The sequence below is a fragment of the Staurois parvus genome, unplaced genomic scaffold (assembly GCF_062004578.1).
Source record: "Staurois parvus isolate SC_StPar_1 unplaced genomic scaffold, SC_StPar_1.0 ptg002937l, whole genome shotgun sequence".
NCBI classification, from domain to species: domain Eukaryota; kingdom Metazoa; phylum Chordata; class Amphibia; order Anura; family Ranidae; genus Staurois; species Staurois parvus.
In genome coordinates this window covers 58,794-77,139 of record NW_028320733.1, presented here as the reverse complement: position 1 = coordinate 77,139, position 18,346 = coordinate 58,794, and the positions used below count along the sequence as shown (strand labels likewise).

The 18,346-nt window shown below is 44.9% G+C and overlaps 1 protein-coding gene across 1 annotated transcript in view; it reads right to left on the bottom strand.

Annotated features, from left to right (window-relative positions):
• Positions 1-902: 902 nt before the first annotated feature.
• The window catches only part of LOC149428900 (homogentisate 1,2-dioxygenase-like), a 62,720-nt gene continuing 45,276 nt past the window's right edge, over positions 903-18,346 (bottom strand). The window contains exons 8-14 of the mRNA XM_089666956.1: positions 17,036-17,115; positions 16,830-16,929; positions 14,657-14,781; positions 13,329-13,433; positions 13,115-13,241; positions 6,148-6,329; positions 903-1,521 (exon numbers count right to left, since the gene is read on the bottom strand). Of these exons, the coding sequence (XP_089523082.1) occupies positions 1,393-1,521; positions 6,148-6,329; positions 13,115-13,241; positions 13,329-13,433; positions 14,657-14,781; positions 16,830-16,929; positions 17,036-17,115 (848 nt within the window). The 3' untranslated portion in view covers positions 903-1,392. The remainder of the gene's footprint in view (positions 1,522-6,147; positions 6,330-13,114; positions 13,242-13,328; positions 13,434-14,656; positions 14,782-16,829; positions 16,930-17,035; positions 17,116-18,346) is intronic.

Sequence of the window (18,346 nt, the reverse complement as noted above, 5' to 3'; positions counted from 1 at the left end):
ACACCCGCTGTGCCCATCATGAAGGGTTCCCACCATCCTTGTGCTGAGTTCCCGGGTCTGTACACAAGCTGTGCCCATTTTGAGGGGTTCCCGCCATCCCTGTGCTGAGTTCCGAGGTCTGTACGCCCGCTGTGCCCATTATGAGGGGTTCCCACCATCCCCGTGCTGAGTTCCCGGGTCTGTACACCCGCTGTGCCCATTATGAGGGGTTCCCACCATCCCTGTGCTGAGGTCCCTGGTCTGTACACCCACTGTGCCCATTATGAGGGGTTCCCACCATCCCTGTGCTGAGTTCCTGGGTCTGTACACCCGCTGTGCCCATTTTGAGGGATTCTCACCATCCCTGCGCTGAGTTCCTGGGTCTGTACACCCGCTGTGCCCATCATGAAGGGTTCCCACCATCCCCGTGTTGAGTTCCCGGGTCTGTACACCTGCTGTGCCCATTATGAGGGGTTCCCACCATCCTTGTGCTGAGTTCCTGGGTCTGTACACCCGCCGTGCCCATTATGAGGGGTTCCCACCATCCCTGTACTGAGTTCCCAGGTCTGTACACCCGCCGTGCCCAATATGAGGGGTTCCCACCCTCCCTGTGCTGAGTTCCCAGGTCTGTACACCCGCTGTGCCCATTATGAGGGGTTCCCACCATCCCTGTGCTGAGTTCCTGGGTCTGTACACCCGCTGTGCCCAATATGAGGGGTTCCCTCCATCCCTGTGCTGAGTTCCCGGGTCTGTACACCCGCTGTGCCCATTATGAGGGGTTCCCACCATCCCTGCACACCTGCAGATTCAGTCCAATCACGCGCACTCACTCTGAATGAATGGTTATTATACTTTATAAGAAGCCGAATTTATACACGGAACAAACATTACGAATTATGTCTCTTAATACATTTAAGCTGAACTCCGGCATGAGAAAAGCTTTATTTGCTGCAATTTTTCCATTTCTGTTCAGCCGTTCTTGTGACTTGCACACCTGTAGCACCAAGGAGGGTGACACCACTCTACAGAGTCTGCAGCTTTCTATGACACCTTTCTGCAAGCCTTGTTCATATGGGCCTCAGCAGTGTGCGGTGAGCTTTCAGGGCGCAGTTGGGGGTACAACGCGTATTTCTGGGGGTCACAGGTGTTGGGGATACAAATCAAAGTCGGGCGGTGCAGCTGTACACCTATAGCAGCGCATCCCATTGGCTACATATGAACAGGGGAGGATGAGGGGCCCTGGACATGAGCAGATTTCACCCAGGTCATGTGACCTCTTCAATATAACGAGGTAATTATTTTGATCATTTATAGTTACATTGTATACTTTTAGGGGATATAACGGGACTGTCTCTATTTGACTTCAAGTGACGTAGATAAGGCGGGGGCGGGGAGGGCGGTCACTTCTTACTCTCAGATGGGGGGGTTGAAGTGGCTGCGGAGGGGCTCCCAGCAGCGGTAATATTCCTTGTCCAGACGGTTGCAGGTCTCCAGCCCCCAGCGGGTGACGGCCATGCTCAGCGAGGATTCGAACATGAATGCCTGTGGAGGGGGGAGAAGCAATCGTTTTATACGCTGATCTGTATTCAGATGATCAAGTTTAGTAAAGCTTTCCGAAATACTGCTACGGGGCGCCACGGGGGCGCAAAATCACGTACACTGTATATATGTGATTTTGCATCTCCGGGTGGAGGGTGCGCGCGAGACGGTCGCCATTTGCGGCTTTCAATCACCAGGTCCCGGCTGGTGATTAATCACCGGCGCCCAGTGATTACCGAGGATCTCCGACGGGGAGGAGAACTGTTTTGTTTACTAACAGTTCTCCTCCCTGTCAGCTCGGGCACACTGCACAGCATAGCACAGCCATCCAAAGCTGTGTGAGTACAGTGAAGCACACAGACACCGCCCCCCCCTAGTAAAACACACCCAATACACAGTTAGCCCCGGCTGGTGATTCCCCGCCAGCAACCAGCGATCTCCAAGTATGTGGGAGCAGGGGCGGACTGACAACTCATGGGGCCCCCGGGCAATAGGGGATCATGGGGTCCCTGTGTCCTTGCCCAAACTCAAGAAAGCCTATAAAAAAGGTACCAGGGGCATCTCATGGGGCCCCCTACTGACCCCGGGCCCTTGGGCAGTGCCTGAGTTTCCAAATGGTCAGTCCGCCCCTGCGTGGGAGAGACCTGTGTATAATCAACACTGATCTCCCCTGTCAGCTCCTGCACACTGCTTTGTATGTCTCTGCATAGCACAGCCATACAAAGCAGCGTGCTTACAGTGAAGCACTCACACAGCATGCTGTGAAACAGCACACAGTTAACCCTTTGATCGCCCCTCATGTTAACCCCTTCCTGCCCAGTCTCATTAGTACAGTGTTGGTGATTTGTTTTTAGCACTGGTGACTGTATTGGTGTCACTGGGAATGACACCAAGTCAGTTCCCCCCCAGTGTCAGAATGTCCGCCGCAGTCCCGCTATAAATCGCTGATCGCCGCCATTACTAGTAAAAAATAACTAAATAAAAATTGCAGTATCTATCCCGCCATTTATGAACGCTATAAATTTCACGGAAACCAATTAATTTACACGTATTGCGATTTTTTTTTTAGCAAAGACATTTCGCAGAATACATTTTGGCCTAAATTTTTGACAAAATTAGATTTTTTTAATTTTTTTTACTGGACATGTTTAATAGCAAAAAGTCAAAAATATTTTGTTTTCTCAAAATTGTCTTTTTTTTTTTTTTTTTTATTTATTTAAATTTTTTTTACTGGACATGTTTAATAGCAAAAAGTCAAAAATATTGTTTTTTTCTCAAAATTGGCGGTCTTTTTTTTTTTAATAAAAAAATAAATGCACAGGTGATCAAATACCCCCAAAAGAAAGCTCAATTCGTGGGAAAAAAAAGGACGTAAATTTAATTTGGGTGGGGCGTTGCATGACCGCGCAATTGTCAGTTAAAGTAACGCAGTCCCGCTATAAATCAGTGATCGCCGCCATTACTAGTAAAAAATAACTAAATAAAAATTTCAGTATCTATCCCGCCATTTGCAAACGCTATAAATTTCACGTGAACCAATTAATTTACATGTATTGGGATTTTTTTTTTTAGACATTTCGCAGAATACATTTTGGCCTAAATTTTTGACAAAATTAGATTTTTTTACTGGACATGTTTAATAGCAAAAAGTCAAAAGTATTGTTTTTTTCTCAAAACTGTGGGTCTTTTTATTTTTATTTTTTTTAATTTTTTTTTTTACTGGACATGTTTAACAGCAAAAAGTCAAAAATATTGTTTTTTTCTCAAAATTGGCGGTCTTTTTTATAAAAAAAAGAAATGTACAGGTGATCAAATATCACCAAAAGAAAGCTCCATTCTTGGGAAAAAAAGGACGTAAATTTAACCTGGGTGCGGCGTTGCATGACCGCGCAATTGTCAGTTAAAGTAACGCAGTCCCGCTATAAATCAGTGATCGCCGCCATTACTAGTAAAAAATAACTAAATAAAAATTGCAGTATCTGTCCCGCCATTTGCAAACGCTATAAATTTCACGTAAACCAATTAATTTACACGTATTGGGATTTTTTATTTTTAGCAAAGACATTTCGCAGAATACATTTTGGCCTAAATTTTTGGCAAAATTTGATTTTTTTAATTTTTACTGGACATGTTTAATAGCAAAAAAAGTCAAAAATATTTTGTTTTCTCAAAATTGTCAGACTTTTTTTTTTTAATATTTATTTATTTATTTAAAAAAATTTTTACTGGACATGTTTAATAGCAAAAAGTCAAAAATATTGTTTTTTTCTCAAAATTGGCGGTCTTTTTTTTTAATAAAAAAAAAATGCACAGGTGATCAAATACCCCCAAAAGAAAGCTCAATTTGTGGGAAAAAAAAGGACGTAAATTTAATCTGGGTGCGGCGTTGCATGACCGCGCAATTGTCAGTTAAAGTAACGCAGTCCTGCTATAAATCAGTGATCGCCGCCATTACTAGTAAAAAATAACTAAATAAAAATTTCAGTATCTATCCCGCCATTTGCAAACGCTATAAATTTCACGTGAACCAATTAATTTACACGTATTGGGATTTTTTTTTTTAGCAAAGACATTTTGCAGAATACATTTTGGCCTAAATTTTTGACAAAATTAGATTTTTTTAATTTTTTTACTGGACATGTTTAATAGCAAAAAAAGTCAAAAATATTTTGTTTTCTCAAAATTGTCGGTCTTTTTTTTTTTTCTGTAATTTTTTTTTTACTGGACATGTTTAATAGCAAAAATTCAAAAGTATTGTTTTTTTCTCAAAATTGTCGGTCTTTTTATTTATTTTTTTTTAAATTTTTTTTTACTGGACATGTTTAATAGCAAAAAGTCAAAAATATTGTTTTTTTCTCAAAATTGGCAGTCTTTTTATAAAAAAAAGAAATGTACAGGTGATCAAATACCCCCAAAAGAAAACTCAATTCGTGGGAAAAAAAAGGACGGAAATTTAATCTGGGTGCGGCGTTGCATGACCGCGCAATTGTCAGTTAAAGTAACGCAGTCCTGCTATAAATCAGTGATCGCCGCCATTACTAGTAAAAAATAACTAAATAAAAATTGCAGTATCTATCCCGCCATTTGCAAACGCTATAAATTTCACGTAAACCAATTAATTTACACGTATTGGGATTTTTTTTTTTTAGCAAAGACATTTCGCAGAATACATTTTGGCCTAAATTTTTGGCAAAATTAGATTTTTTAAATTTTTACTGGACATGTTTAATAGCAAAAAAAGTCAAAAATATTTTGTTTTCTCAAAATTGTCGGTGTTTTTTTTTTTATTTTACTGGACATGTTTAATAGCAAAAAGTCAAAAATATTGTTTTTTTCTCAAAATTGTCAGTCTTTTTTTTTTATATATAAAAAAAATAAATGCACAGGTGATCAAATACCCCCAAAAGAAAGCTCAATTTGTGGGAAAAAAAGGACATAAATTTAATTTGGGTGCGGCATTCCATGACCGCGCAATTGTCAGTTAAAGTAACGCAGTCCTGCTGTAAATCAGTGATCGCCGCCATTACTAGTAAAAAATAACTAAATAAAAATTCCAGTATCTATGAAACGCTTTTATGAAACGCTATAAATTTCACGGAAACAAATTAATTTACATGTATTGGAATCTTTTTTTTTAGCAAAGACACGAAGCAGAATACATTTTGGCCTAAATTTTTGACAAAATTTGATTTTTTTTATTTTTTTACTGGACATGTTTAATAGCAAAAAGTCAAAAATATTTTCTTTTCTCAAAATCGTCGGTCTTTTTTTTTTTTTTAATTTTTTAAATTTTTTTTTTACTGGACATGTTTAATAGCAAAAAGTCAAAAATATTGTTTTTTTCTCAAAATTGTCGGTCTTTTTTTTTTTTTTTTTGTAATTTTTTTTTACTGGACATGTTTAATAGCAAAAAGTCAAAAATATAGTTTTTTTCTCAAAATTGTCGGTCTTTTTTTTTTTATAAAAAAAATAAATGCACAGGTGATCAAATACCACCAAAAGAAAGCTCAATTCGTGGGAAAAAAAGAATTTAAATTTAATTTGGGTGCGGCGTTGCATGACCGCGCAATTGTCAGTTAAAGTAACGCAAAAAATGGTCAGGAAGGGGGAGGGGAATCCTCTGGAGGGCAAGGAGTTCTGCAGGCCATAGACGGTTCGCAAATCATCCGATTTTCGCACTGTTAGTGGGGCAATGGCATCGGCCGATTTTCATGGTTCCTCCTCATTTCGTTTATCGGTCATGCTGGAAACTTCGTGAAAAATGACCGATTTTCGAAATCATTGGTGGCAACATTGGATTACAGAAAGAACGATGTTTCATTTTTTGGACGAAAAATCGTCCGATTTTTGAACCGTCTATGGCCTGCATTATTCAAACATCGTCTGCATGCGTATTCTCATTCTAATCCTGGGGGTCTGTGTAGAAGAGATTTGCCTTGCGGATGTCAAGCATTCACACAGGCGCAATGAATTATCAGCCTATTGTTTGTGATGTGATTATTTCCTATGATTGACAGCGCCATCTACTGGCCATAATGTAGTATATTGTATAATAATAAATATTCATTTGTTTTATTTCTTTTAATATTAATTAATTGATTCCTACGCAGTACCAGATGTCGCACTTACCATTGTCCCGTCGGCCACCCGCTCAGGCTCCAGTTTGGCGTTGCTGGCCTTCTCGAAGCACTCATAGTCCGGCCCGTGAGGTGTCATGGCGCTGTGCAGGCTGCCCCCGCCCGGCTGGAAGCCCTCCTCCTTGGCTTCGTAATGACCCTTAATGAGCCCCATAAACTCGCTCATACAATTCCCTGCGAATAAAGGAAACAGAAGTGACCACCGTCTTCAAAATACAGAATTGAGAAGGGCGTCCACACCGGTTCACCACGATGGCCGCCCTATAGAACGTGGAGGTTCTAAAACTAAATTCCATGGTGTGACAGGTTCTCTTTGCCTGCCATACCTGGGCCCGGGATGAGTGGAGAGAACAAAAGCTGAATGTAGTGACCAGGGGCGGACTGACCATTCGAGCACTTAGGCACTGCCCGAGGGCCCGGGGTCAGTAGGGGGCCCCATGAAATGCCCCTGGTACCTTTTATAGGCTTTTCTGGGTGTGCTTTGAGTGTGGACAAGGACACAGGGGCCCCATGATCCCATTATGCCCGGGGGCCCCATGATTAGTGCCAACAAAAAGTTTATTTCTTACTTCAGTGGGGAAGGGGTTAAATTAACCAAGTGTGTCCCCACTGGAGACATTTCAACTTCCTGTCCCAGTGACACCAGGGTACAAAATAGTGAATAGCAGTCTCCAGGACAGAAAGACAGAAAAAATAACAAAAACTGGACAAACACTACTAAAACCTTCATCTACTGTAGCACTACCCCCTTAGGGGCCGCTGGATTGGAATTGGGTCCCCCTAAAGCTCAATGCAGCCAGGCAACATGCATTTTCCACATCTTGCACATTTGGAGTCAGTAAACAGTCCTTGAGCTCGGTTTTATGGTTTTCCTTAAGGTTGGGAACAGGAGCGGACTGACAACTCATGGGGCCCCCGGGCAATAGGTGATCATGGTGCCCCTGTGTCCTCGACCACACTCAAACCACACCCAAAAAAAGCCTATGAAAGGTACCAGGGGCATCTCATGGGGCCCCCTGCTGACCCTGGGCCCTTGGGCAGTGCCCGCGAACCCGAATGGTCAGTCCGCCCCTGGTTAGGAACTTGGATGGGGTTTAGGATTACATGGGATGCCCGAGGAACTGTCAAGCTTGAGGACAACTCCTTAGCAACTATGTACAAATGCAGATAGCAACAGTCTCTTCTTAAAGAGTACTAAAGGCTCTTTGGTGTTCTTCCTCAGACCCCGGATGATTCCTCCTCTTCACCCAGTTGCCTGAGGGTATCCCTGAGCAAGGGGGCCCAAGAGCTGCCGATTGAACAGTCCCAGATGAGAAGCTAGTTGGGTATTACACCTGACCACCCTCTCCCCGTATCTGGCTCAGGGGGTGTAGAAGTACTCACACTGTCCTCTCCTGTTAACTCAGTGGGTTGGTGGCTGCCTTCAGGCCTTACGCTAGGCTGGCTCCTTCCCTGCTACACAGGATGTCCTCCCCAGGAGGCCTTAAGGCAGTGGACATCCTCTTTTCCAGCATTCTACCTGTAGGTAGGCCCCTCCCTGGGGCCCTATCCCAGTCTCCTCACTCCAGCCTTCCTCAATCCATCTTCCACCCAACACTGCACAGTATTCCCCAGGCTCTGTGATACTTGAGGGTTGCCTTGGTCACCATCCCAGCCTCCTGCCAGTGGATTGGCCAAGGTCCCTCAAACATGTAGATCTGGGCCTCTTCCACCCCTCTTCCAGAAAGTTGATCATTTTCTGGAGGGCTCCAGAAACCCTGACCTGGTAGAGCCACCTAACCTGTTCTAAGGTGAACGCACTCCTGTCCTAGGGTGACAACAGTCATTATTCGTACTGTATCTAGAGAGGAGCAGCCTGGTCATCCTAGGTTGCTCTCATGATCTTGAACACCTCCAACTTCTCATATGCATGACACAAGGAGAGGTGTTCTGTAGGCCACATTATATACTACAGGGTCCACAGGGTATACCTACAAGGAGTTAGAGCAGCCTGTTTTTAAGATGGAGGAACCCTTGAAATAGCTGTAAAGTTTGAGGCACCCAGCTAATACTTACTGTATCTACAGCTCAGGCTACATAATAATGCCTACTAACCATGATGTTCAATGTAAAGGTCCCCCTACATTAGTGGTCAGTGTAATGCCACCCTACATTGATGGTCAGTACAATGCTTCCTTACATTGGTGGTTAGTGGAGATGAGCCCTCTTAGACTTGTGATCAGTAGGAAAATGACCCATTCGTGGTCTTTGGGAGAGTCAGTGTAAGAAGGGCCCCATTACACCGGTGACTAGTGGGAAGACTGCTCCTTACATGAGTGCTTAGTGGGACAATGTCCCTTACATTGGTGGTCAGTTGGAAAAATGTTCCTTACATTAGAGATCAATAGGAAGAATGCTTCTTACTTTGCTGGGCAATGGGAATAATGCTCCTTACATTGGTGGTCACTGGGAAGAATGTCCCTTACATTGGGGGTCAGTGAGAAGAATGTCCCTTACATTGGGGGTCAGTGGGAAGAATGTCCCTTACATTGGTGGTCAGTGGGAATAATGTCCCTTACATTGGGGGTCAGTGGGAATAATGTCCCTTACATTGGGGGTCAGTGGGAATAATGCTCCTTACATTGGGGGTCAGTGGGAAGAATGTCCCTTACATTGGGGGTCAGTGGGAAGAATGTCCCTTACATTGGTGATCAGTGGGAAGAATGTCCCTTACATTGGGGGTCAGTGGGAAGAATGTCCTTACATTGGTGGTCAGTGGGAAGAATGTCCCTTACATTGGGGGTCAGTGGGAAGAATGTCCCTTACATTGGTGGTCAGTGGGAAGAATGCCCCTTACATTGGGGTCAGTGGGAAGAATGTCCCTTACATTGGGGTCAGTGGGAAGAATGTCCCTTACATTGGGGGTCAGTGGGAAGAATGTCCCTTACATTGGTGGTCAGTGGGAAGAATGTCCCTTACATTGGGGGTCAGTGGGAAGAATGTCCCTTACATTGGGGTCAGTGGGAAGAATGTCCCTTACATTGGTGATCAGGGGGAAGAATGTCCCTTACATTGGGGGTCAGTGGGAAGAATGTCCCTTACATTGGGGGTCAGTGGGAAGAATGTCCCTTACATTGGGGGTCAGTGGGAAGAATGTCCCTTACATTGGGGGTCAGTGGGAAGAATGTCCCTTACATTGGTGGTCAGTGGGAAGAATGCTTCTTACATTGGTGGTCAGTGGGAAGAATGTCCCTTACATTGGTGATCAGTGGGAAGAATGCTTCTTACATTGGGGGTCAGTGGGAAGAATGTCCCTTACATTGGGGGTCAGTGGGAAGAATGTCCCTTACATTGGGGGTCAGTGGGAAGAATGTCCCTTACATTGGGGGTCAGTGGGAAGAATGTCCCTTACATTGGGGGTCAGTGGGAAGAATGTCCCTTACATTGGGGGTCAGTGGGAAGAATGTCCCTTACATTGGGGGTCAGTGGGAAGAATGTCCCTTACATTGGGGGTCAGTGGGAAGAATGTCCCTTACATTGGGGTCAGTGGGAAGAATGTCCCTTACATTGGGGTCAGTGGGAAGAATGTCCCTTACATTGGTGATCAGGGGGAAGAATGTCCCTTACATTGGGGGTCAGTGGGAAGAATGTCCCTTACATTGGGGGTCAGTTGGAAGAATGTTCCTTACATTGGTGGTCAGTGGGAAGAATGTCCCTTACATTGGTGATCAGTGGGAAGAATGTCCCTTACATTGGTGGTCAGTGGGAAGAATGTCCCTTACATTGGGGGTCAGTGGGAAGAATGCCCCTTACATTGCTGGTCAGTGGGAAGAATGTCCCTTACATTGGTGGTCAGTGGGAAGAATGCCCCTTACATTGATGGCCAGTGGGAAGAATGTAATTTACATTGTTGGTCAGTGGGAGAAGGAGGACCAACTGAAGGATCTCTCTCTGAGATCCAACATTTTCAAGCCTGGGCCTTGACTGCTTGCTTGGCCCAGGAATTATTCCTGATCCTGGGGAGGCCCAGGGAGGGATTCCCCTAAAGACACAGGGCCCAGTGAGGAAGAGGAGGACCTGAATGTGGGTCCAGGCCCTGGTGAGGATATGGATGTCTACAGGCAGAAAATTATTGATCGCTTTATGGCGATTGGAAGAGCTGAGGAGAAGTGTAAATTTTTGAAAGCTGAACACAAATCCTTGAGAGCCAAATACTGCCAGGCTTGGAGTAAGAATCGATTGACCATGAAGCCAGAGTTACAGTAGATGGAGGAAAAGGAACAAATATTTTTGTTGGAAAAGTTGAAAACCAGAAGTGGAGCTTTTAAAGAAAAGTTTGACAATGAGAGGCGATTTGCCAGCCAGACATCAGCAAGTTCTGTGGATCAACAACCTCAGGTAACAGACGACCCGGCTCCATCTGCCTCAGCTTCTCTTCCCCCATGTCATCCTTGGGAATCGCCAGGGGGTTGAGAGTGAACATGGCGTCCTAACATTCATTCAGCTGATGGAGTCACCCCTGAGGGCAGACAGGTTCACTTTTTCTGATAACCCTTCAGATGTCCCTGAGGATGGGCACAGGAGGTACAAACCAGTGAAGCCAGTACAGGTGGAGAAATCCCAGCACACAAAGATGGCTCCTTCCAACATGTCTGCCCCACCAGCTGTGGTGGATGGTGTCCCGGCTAAGGAGCAGAAAGAGAAGGAGCTGTGTAAAGAGTAGCCTGTGGGACCTTCTGCTGTGGAGGAACCCTCTGTGGATAGACAAGGAAAACCCCTAGTAGAGGTGTCACCAGACCATCAGAGGACATCCTGGACATTTTCACTGTTCCTGCTGAGACCAGTAGTTTCTCTGAGACTTCTACTACAGGTAAGATGACTGCCAGCTCCAAAGACTATGTTGCTGCATCTGAGCCTCCCTCTGTTGCACAGGTGATTGATGCTGGTGGGGGAGGGGATCAGCACAGTGCAGCATGTGGAGTGGAAGCAGCCATGGAGGTCTCTTGTGCAGGGGCGGACTGACCATTGGGGAACTCGGGCACTGCCCGAGGGCCCGGGGTCAGTAGGGGGCCCCATGAGAAGCCCCTGGTACCTTTCATAGGCTTTTTTGGGTGTGGTTTGAGTGTGGGCAAGAACACAGGGGCCCCAAGAGTTGTCAGTCCGCCCCTGCTCCTGTGTCAGTGATATTTCAACTGTTTCAACTTCACTGTCCTCAGCTGAAAGCCCTGTGCTGGAGGAGAAGATGCCAGCTGGAGCTGAAGCATCTATGGTTGCAGCAGTATGGACACTTGTGAAGACAGCAGGAACTAAGAGTGTGCCAGCAATTAATGAGGTATAGGAAGTGCCGGGGCCTTCGGCTGTGGAGAGGTTTGGTGCCAAAGTGGTTTCAAGGCAGCCTTTGATAAAATCGGTGACAATTCTGGTCCGTAGCAAATCAATACCAGAGGCTGTTTTGGTAGCGTGGCTATGCCAATATGGTGAGGTTCTCACTCCACTGGGGAAGGTTCTTGATGAATGTGGATAGGGGCCTGGAACGTGGTGCTGCAATTGAGGGTGCTGGGCAATGTGGTTCAGCACCTGCCCTGCTCAGCTTTTTTGGGGAGGGATAGGCTGACCATTTTCTATCAGGGTCAGCCTGAGGTATGTAATAATTGTGGAGAGAAAGGTCAATTTGCATCATCCTGCACCATCAAGAAATGCTCACAGTGCCAGGATTTGGTGCAATTTGTGTCCAGGGGCGGACTGACAGCTCATGGGGCCCCCGGGTAATAAGGGATCATGGGGGCCCTGTGTCCTTGCCCAAACTGAAAAAAGCCTATGAAAAAGGTACCAGGGGCATCTCATGGGGCCCCCTACCGACCCCGGGCCTTCGGGCAATGCCCGAGTTTCCAAATGGTCAGTCCGCCCCTGTTTGTGTCAGAACTTGGGTCATCCATATAGTCAGTGCCCAGAGGCACTACATAACTTGCCAGGATTGGAGGCTAAGATGCAGAGGCTTGATAAAGAGGATGAGGCAGCTGAAGCTAGGGAGGAAACCGTTGTTGCCCCTCCTGTGTCTGTTCCATCTGTTGTATCAGATTGTTTCCCCTAGTAATGTGGTCCCTGAGTCTGTCCCTCCTGCGGTGGTTCCTAATTCTACTGTGTGCAGATCCTCCAGACTAGCGGAAGCTGCTGGGGAGGGGGTAGTGGATTTTCCCTCTCGGCCTACTCAACCTCCATTCTCGACAACGTGGCCAGAAGAGTGTGGGCGTGCTTGATGGGGGTGAAGCCGATGGGGCTGAGGGAGGGGTGTCCATGTCCCATGTCTCATCTTCTGTTGAAGGGGATTCTGCTGATGAGGGGTGGGAAAAGATTAGAAAGAAGAAGAAGAAGAGGATGAAGAAGAGCGGTTCTTTCTTCCTCAGAATCAGAGCCAGGAGTTGTTCCTCTTGGCTAGTGGTTTATTTCCTCCTTGTGCTGCCCGCCACTAAAATGGCGTTCATTGGGAAGAACCTCCATTCTCAACAACGTGGCCAAAAGTGTGGGGGTGCTGGATGGGGGTGAAGCCGATGGGGCTGAGGGAGGGGTGTCCATGTCCCATGTCTCACCTTCTGTTGAAGGGGATTCTGCTGATGAGGGGTGGGAGAAGATTAGAAGGAAGAAGAAGAAGAGGATGAAGAAGAGCGGTTCTTTCTTCCTCAGAATCAGAGCCAGGAATTGTTCCTCTTGGCTAGTGGTTTATTTCCTCCTTGTGCTGCCCGCCACTAAAATGGCGTTCATTGGGAAGACTGCTGCTTATATTGGTGGCCAAAAGGAAGAATGTCCCTTACATTGCTCATAGGTCAAGGAACCCCGAGCACCTTTTGAAGGAACTCTAGTTGAGTTCCAAATTCACCTTGATGACAGGTTATCTTTTAATACTGGATCTTTAGTACTCAGTGTCCACAAAGGTCTCTGGTTTGCACCCTGACACCCCTAGCCCGGCATCCCAATTTACTCACTGTGATAATATGGCGGGCGGAAGGTGTGGTTTGCCACGCCCCAGCGTGGAGGAAAGATGACAAAATCTGCGATCGCCACACCGGGCCTCAGAGACTTGGCTGTAAGCACGGTGAAGATAGACGGGTCCTGCAATCAGGATGTACACAACTTTGTTACTGCACCATCTAAACATTCCAAGAACATCTGAAAAAAAATGAAATTACACAGACTCACGGCATGATCGAACGCCACGCAGTTTATGACCATGAAGTTATCCAGGTTGTACTTGTAGGGTGCGTAGTTCCCGTGCCAAGCGGCAACGTTAAACGGAGAAAAGTCCTTCAGAGGGATAAAAAACAAAAATCTGAATAGTTGAATGTTCTTCTCTGACCTGCAAGCTGGCCGTACAATCTTTACTTATAATCTAACATCTCCCTAAGGTCAGATTCACACCATTTCATGTGTATGTTCATGCATTTTCACATGCGTTATCAATGTAGTAGTGATGGGGAAATCTAGGTTCACATCTGTGCGGTGGTGCCGCTGCGGAGCCGCACGAAAAGCCACCCACACAGAGAAATGCGGACCCGCGGGTGGGTGCCATTAGTTCTAATGGCATGCCGCCCGCACTGGAAAACGCAGCCGTACTGGGAACCTCGGCTGCGTTTTCCAAAGAAGTGCAGGGACTTCTACCCTGTGTGTCACGGGCATGGGAGTCCATTCAAATGAATGAGCTCTCGTGCCCGTGCAAAACGTGGTCCGCACAGCCGCAAATATGTGAACAGAGGGTTACAGATGAATTCTGATGAAGTCTATGGGGGACAAATCTTGCTGTTAAATTCTGGCCGCCTTTAGGGCTAATAGGCAAACTACTGTTAAAAAAGGGCATGGGAGGCTTGGACACTTCCATGGAGTACATGTACCAATGCAGTAAAAATAAGAAAAAAAAACACTCATGCTCAGTGTAAAATTGTCCAACAGCAGGATAATCCTGAACAGCAAGGCGAGGCCCAAACTTACAAGCGACAAAGACATCATCAATGCAGAGTAGCTCAAATCTCACAAGAAGACACTGCAACGCAATACGGGGTCATCTCTTAAGATTTGTACTATTCGACATGCTCAGTGTAAAATTGGCCAACAGCAGGATAATCCTGAAGAGCAAGGCGAGGCCCAAATTTACAAGCGACAAAGACATCACCAATGCAGAGTAGCTTAAATCTCACAAGAAGACACTGCAACACAATACAGGGTCAGCTCACAAGATTTGGACTATTCAACATTCTGGGAGATCAGGAGGAATCTGACTTTACCCTTGCTTAGCCACTGCAGGAGGAAGCCAGGTAGAGGTAGGTATTATCTAACTTTTTTCCCTCCATGTGTTTTTTTTTTTTCACTGAGATGCAAGGTTCACTTTACTGATAAGGCAAGGTACACTTTACTGACAGGTCCACTTTAAGCAGGGAGGTTGAGGCGTCCTCTAATGGCCAATCTACAAATCTCTATTACAAAAATATGGAAGAACAAGCTTGCCATTGTATCTGGCAGAAAGATGGACATACCTGCAGGGAGGTGAACAGTCTGCCCTGGTACTTGTTGATTACTGTGTAGCCGCCTTTCACAATCCGGTCTTCAAACCAGGCCACTGGGGTCAGGAAGTCTCTGGGGTTTGCCAGTCCATTGGCCCCTATGGTAACACATGATGGGTATATGTGTGAACCCCGTGATTTCATGTCTACCGCACAACACACAATAAAGAAATTGACTCCTAGTATGCCTTTAGGCGCCCTGATAGTGGGAATGTTATGAATGGAGACAGGTCCACCCCAATGGGGAAATACAGATCTTGCAGCTGATATCCTATCCCAAGAGGCCTAGCACCAGGCATATTTCTCATAATAAGTGCATACTTGCTATAAAATGTTACATATCTGGAATTGTTACATTGAATCACGTACAGTGATCACAATGCCTGACAATGTGGATTCAGTGGCCACAGTGATCAATGCCTCCATTTATTTTTCTCTACAGAATGACCATCTACTGCCTAAACTTGGATGCTGGCACACAAACATGTACTGGAAATCCACATGCCCTTGCTGTGTTCATAAATGTCTGACACAGATCAGCCCCTGCTGCAGCCTTCTGTGACTTGCTACAAAGTTACAGTGTTGCAATATGATCTCCAGGTTCCCCTTTTCAAAGTTACAATGTTACAATCTGATCTCCGGGTTCCTCTCTTCAAAGTTACAATGTTGCAATCTGATCTCCGGGTTCCCCTCTTCAAAGTTACAATGTAGCAAATGCAATGTTGTCTGATCATTGGGGGGAGTGAGGAAATGCTTCCTAATGCCTGCAGCAGACTGATCAAATCATCCCAGCCTAGGCAAAGCCACTGACTGGAGCACAAGGACAGCTTTCTAATGATAAAGGTGAAGTTTTCAGGACAAAAAGATTTGTTTCAAAACAATGGGTCAGGAATGTATTCATGCAGATTTGTAATGTTACTGACAGGTCCACTTTAAGCAGGGAGGTTGAATGAGGCTCCCTTAGGTGGCCAATCTGCACATTTCTATTTTTAATCCAATAACAAAAATACAGAAGAGCAAGCTTGCTAAAAACCCCCTTCGCTCTTCTGAAGATTTACCCCCCCCCCCCCTTTCTGAGGATTTACCCCCCCCCCGACCAGGCCATTTTTTGCGATGCGACGCTGCGTTACTTTAACTGACAATTGTGCGGTCATGCTACGCTGCACCCAAATGAAATGTATGTCCTCTTTTTCCCCACAAATAGAGCTTTCTTTTGGTGGTATTTGGTCGACTGCGTTTTTTCATTTTTTTGTGCTATAAACAAAAAAAAGACGGACAATTTAAAAAAAAAAAATATATATACTTTAGACTTTTTTCTATTAAACATGTCTAGTAAAAAAATTTAAAAAAATCAAATTTCATCATAAATTTAGGCCAAAATGTATTCTGCTCCGTGTCTTTGTTAACAAAAAATCCCAATACGTGTAAATTAATTGGATTACGTGAAAGTTATAGCGTGCACAAATGGCGGTATATATACTGAAATTTTTTTCTTTTTTTTTTTACTAGTAATGTAGGTGATCAGCGACTTATAGCGGGACTGCGGCGGGCATTCTGACACTGGGGGGGGACTGACTTGGTGTCACTGACATCCCCAGTGCCACCAATACAGTGATCAGTGCTAATAAAAAGCACTGACACTGTACTAATGGCACTGGGCAGGAAGGGGTTAACATCTGGGGTGAGCAAAGGGTTAACTGTGTGCTATTTCACAGTATGCTGTGTGTGTGATGTACACTGTAAGCACACTGCTTTGTATGGCTGTGCTATGCAGAGCCATACAAAGCAGTGTGCAGGAGCTGACAGGGAAGAGATCTGTGTTTTTTATACACAGGTCTCTCCCCTGTCGGTAATACTTGGAGATTGCCGGTTGCTGGCGGGGAATCACCGCCCGGGGCCCATATATATGTGTGTGTATATATATATATATATATATGTATGTGTGTGTGTGTGTGTATATATATATATATATATATATATATATATATATATATATATATATCTCATGGGATTTTGCGCATCCGTGCCACCCTGTAGCACTATTTCTGCTATAGGGCGGCGTGGAAGCGGGTTTTACAAAAAAAAAAAAAAAAGCACCAATACCCCCCCCCTTACCTTCCTTTTAACAGTATTTAGATTTTCTTACCAATTGGCCCCAGATCAGGGAGCTCGAAATGGACGCCAAACACCTCAAGGACATATCCTCTGGAGTCCCCAAAGACCTCCACGCTGAAGCGCATGCCTTGCTGGGGGGGGGGGGCAGAATGGGGAAAACAGGTGAATTTCAGGTATGGGGGATGGGACAGGAGACTCCATGCACTGCCGCAGTGTTATCAATGAGTGTTATCATACCTGAATTACACAGATCTCCTTGGGCTCCACCAAAATCTTCCCAAATTCCGTCAGGATGAGGAGCTTTCCCTGCTGAGGAACTGTCGGGGAGAAAAAAAAACACAGGAAATTTAAGGATGCTTTAATTAAAAACATTTTTTTGTTAATCTTTTTTTTCAATTTTTTAAATCTTTTTTTTTTTTTGTTAATCTTTTTTTTCAATTTTTTTTTTTTTTGTTAATCTTTTTTTTTCAATTTTTTTTTTTTTGTTAATCTTTTTTTTTATTCACAAGAACCTGTTTGTAGCAATAAAACCCCCCCAAAATGACATAACTGCGGGCAATTGTATTATCGCTTGTGCAAGGCTGATATTTGCCCCCCCCCCCCCCATCCACAATCCATAGATGAAGTGAGTTGTATTCAGGTCTCATGACAATGAATGGGATCACTGCACGTTTATCCGAACCACATCCAGTATAAATGGGCCCCTAAGTCCCAGAGGGCCCTTTTACATTTGTACGGTCTCCACAAATACTTTATCCTCGCTTGAATGATACATACTACTGCCTTGTTAAAATTCCTGTATGGATCTGATATCAGGTAGGCTGGACTTGCGATGCTCCAGGACTGAGCAGCCTCCATATGTCAATATATAAGTGCCACATGGTCCTAGAGGAATGGAGCCCCCAGCCACCACCACGGAAAAAGAGAACGCTCCCACAATGTTACTGGACAGACTGCTATTAAAATATATGGGGTTCTTTTTAAAACCATATAATGGGAGGGGAAAGGCCTTGCCATTTTTTAAAATAACAGGTTCTCTTTATAGAAACTAAGTTCTGTGTGTAAAGATTTCCAACATTTTCCATTCTTTGCAGACAGTTATTACAATCAGACGATAGAGGGCGCCAGTGTACCAGCTGGGAACACTTTCTGTTTGGAATAAGAAATATAGTCCTTTTTTCCATTTATTACAGCAGCTGCCAAAATGATTCTATAGTACAGAATGTAATGAGAACATAAACTACAAAATAAATCCTGGGACTTGTAATAAGCCAATATTATTCCATTTCGACGTACACTATATTGTCAAACGTATTGGTCAGCCGGCCTTTCCACGCACATGACCTTTAATGGCCCCCCAGTCTTAGTCCGTAGGGTTCAGTATTGGGCCTCCTGCCTTTCCACACACATGACCTTTAATGGTCCCCCAGTCTTAGTCTGTAGGGTTCAATATTGAGTTGGCCCCGCCCTTTCCACGCACATGACCTTTAATGGCCCCCCAGTCTTAGTCCGTAGGGTTCAATATTGAGTTGGCCCCGCCCTTTGCAG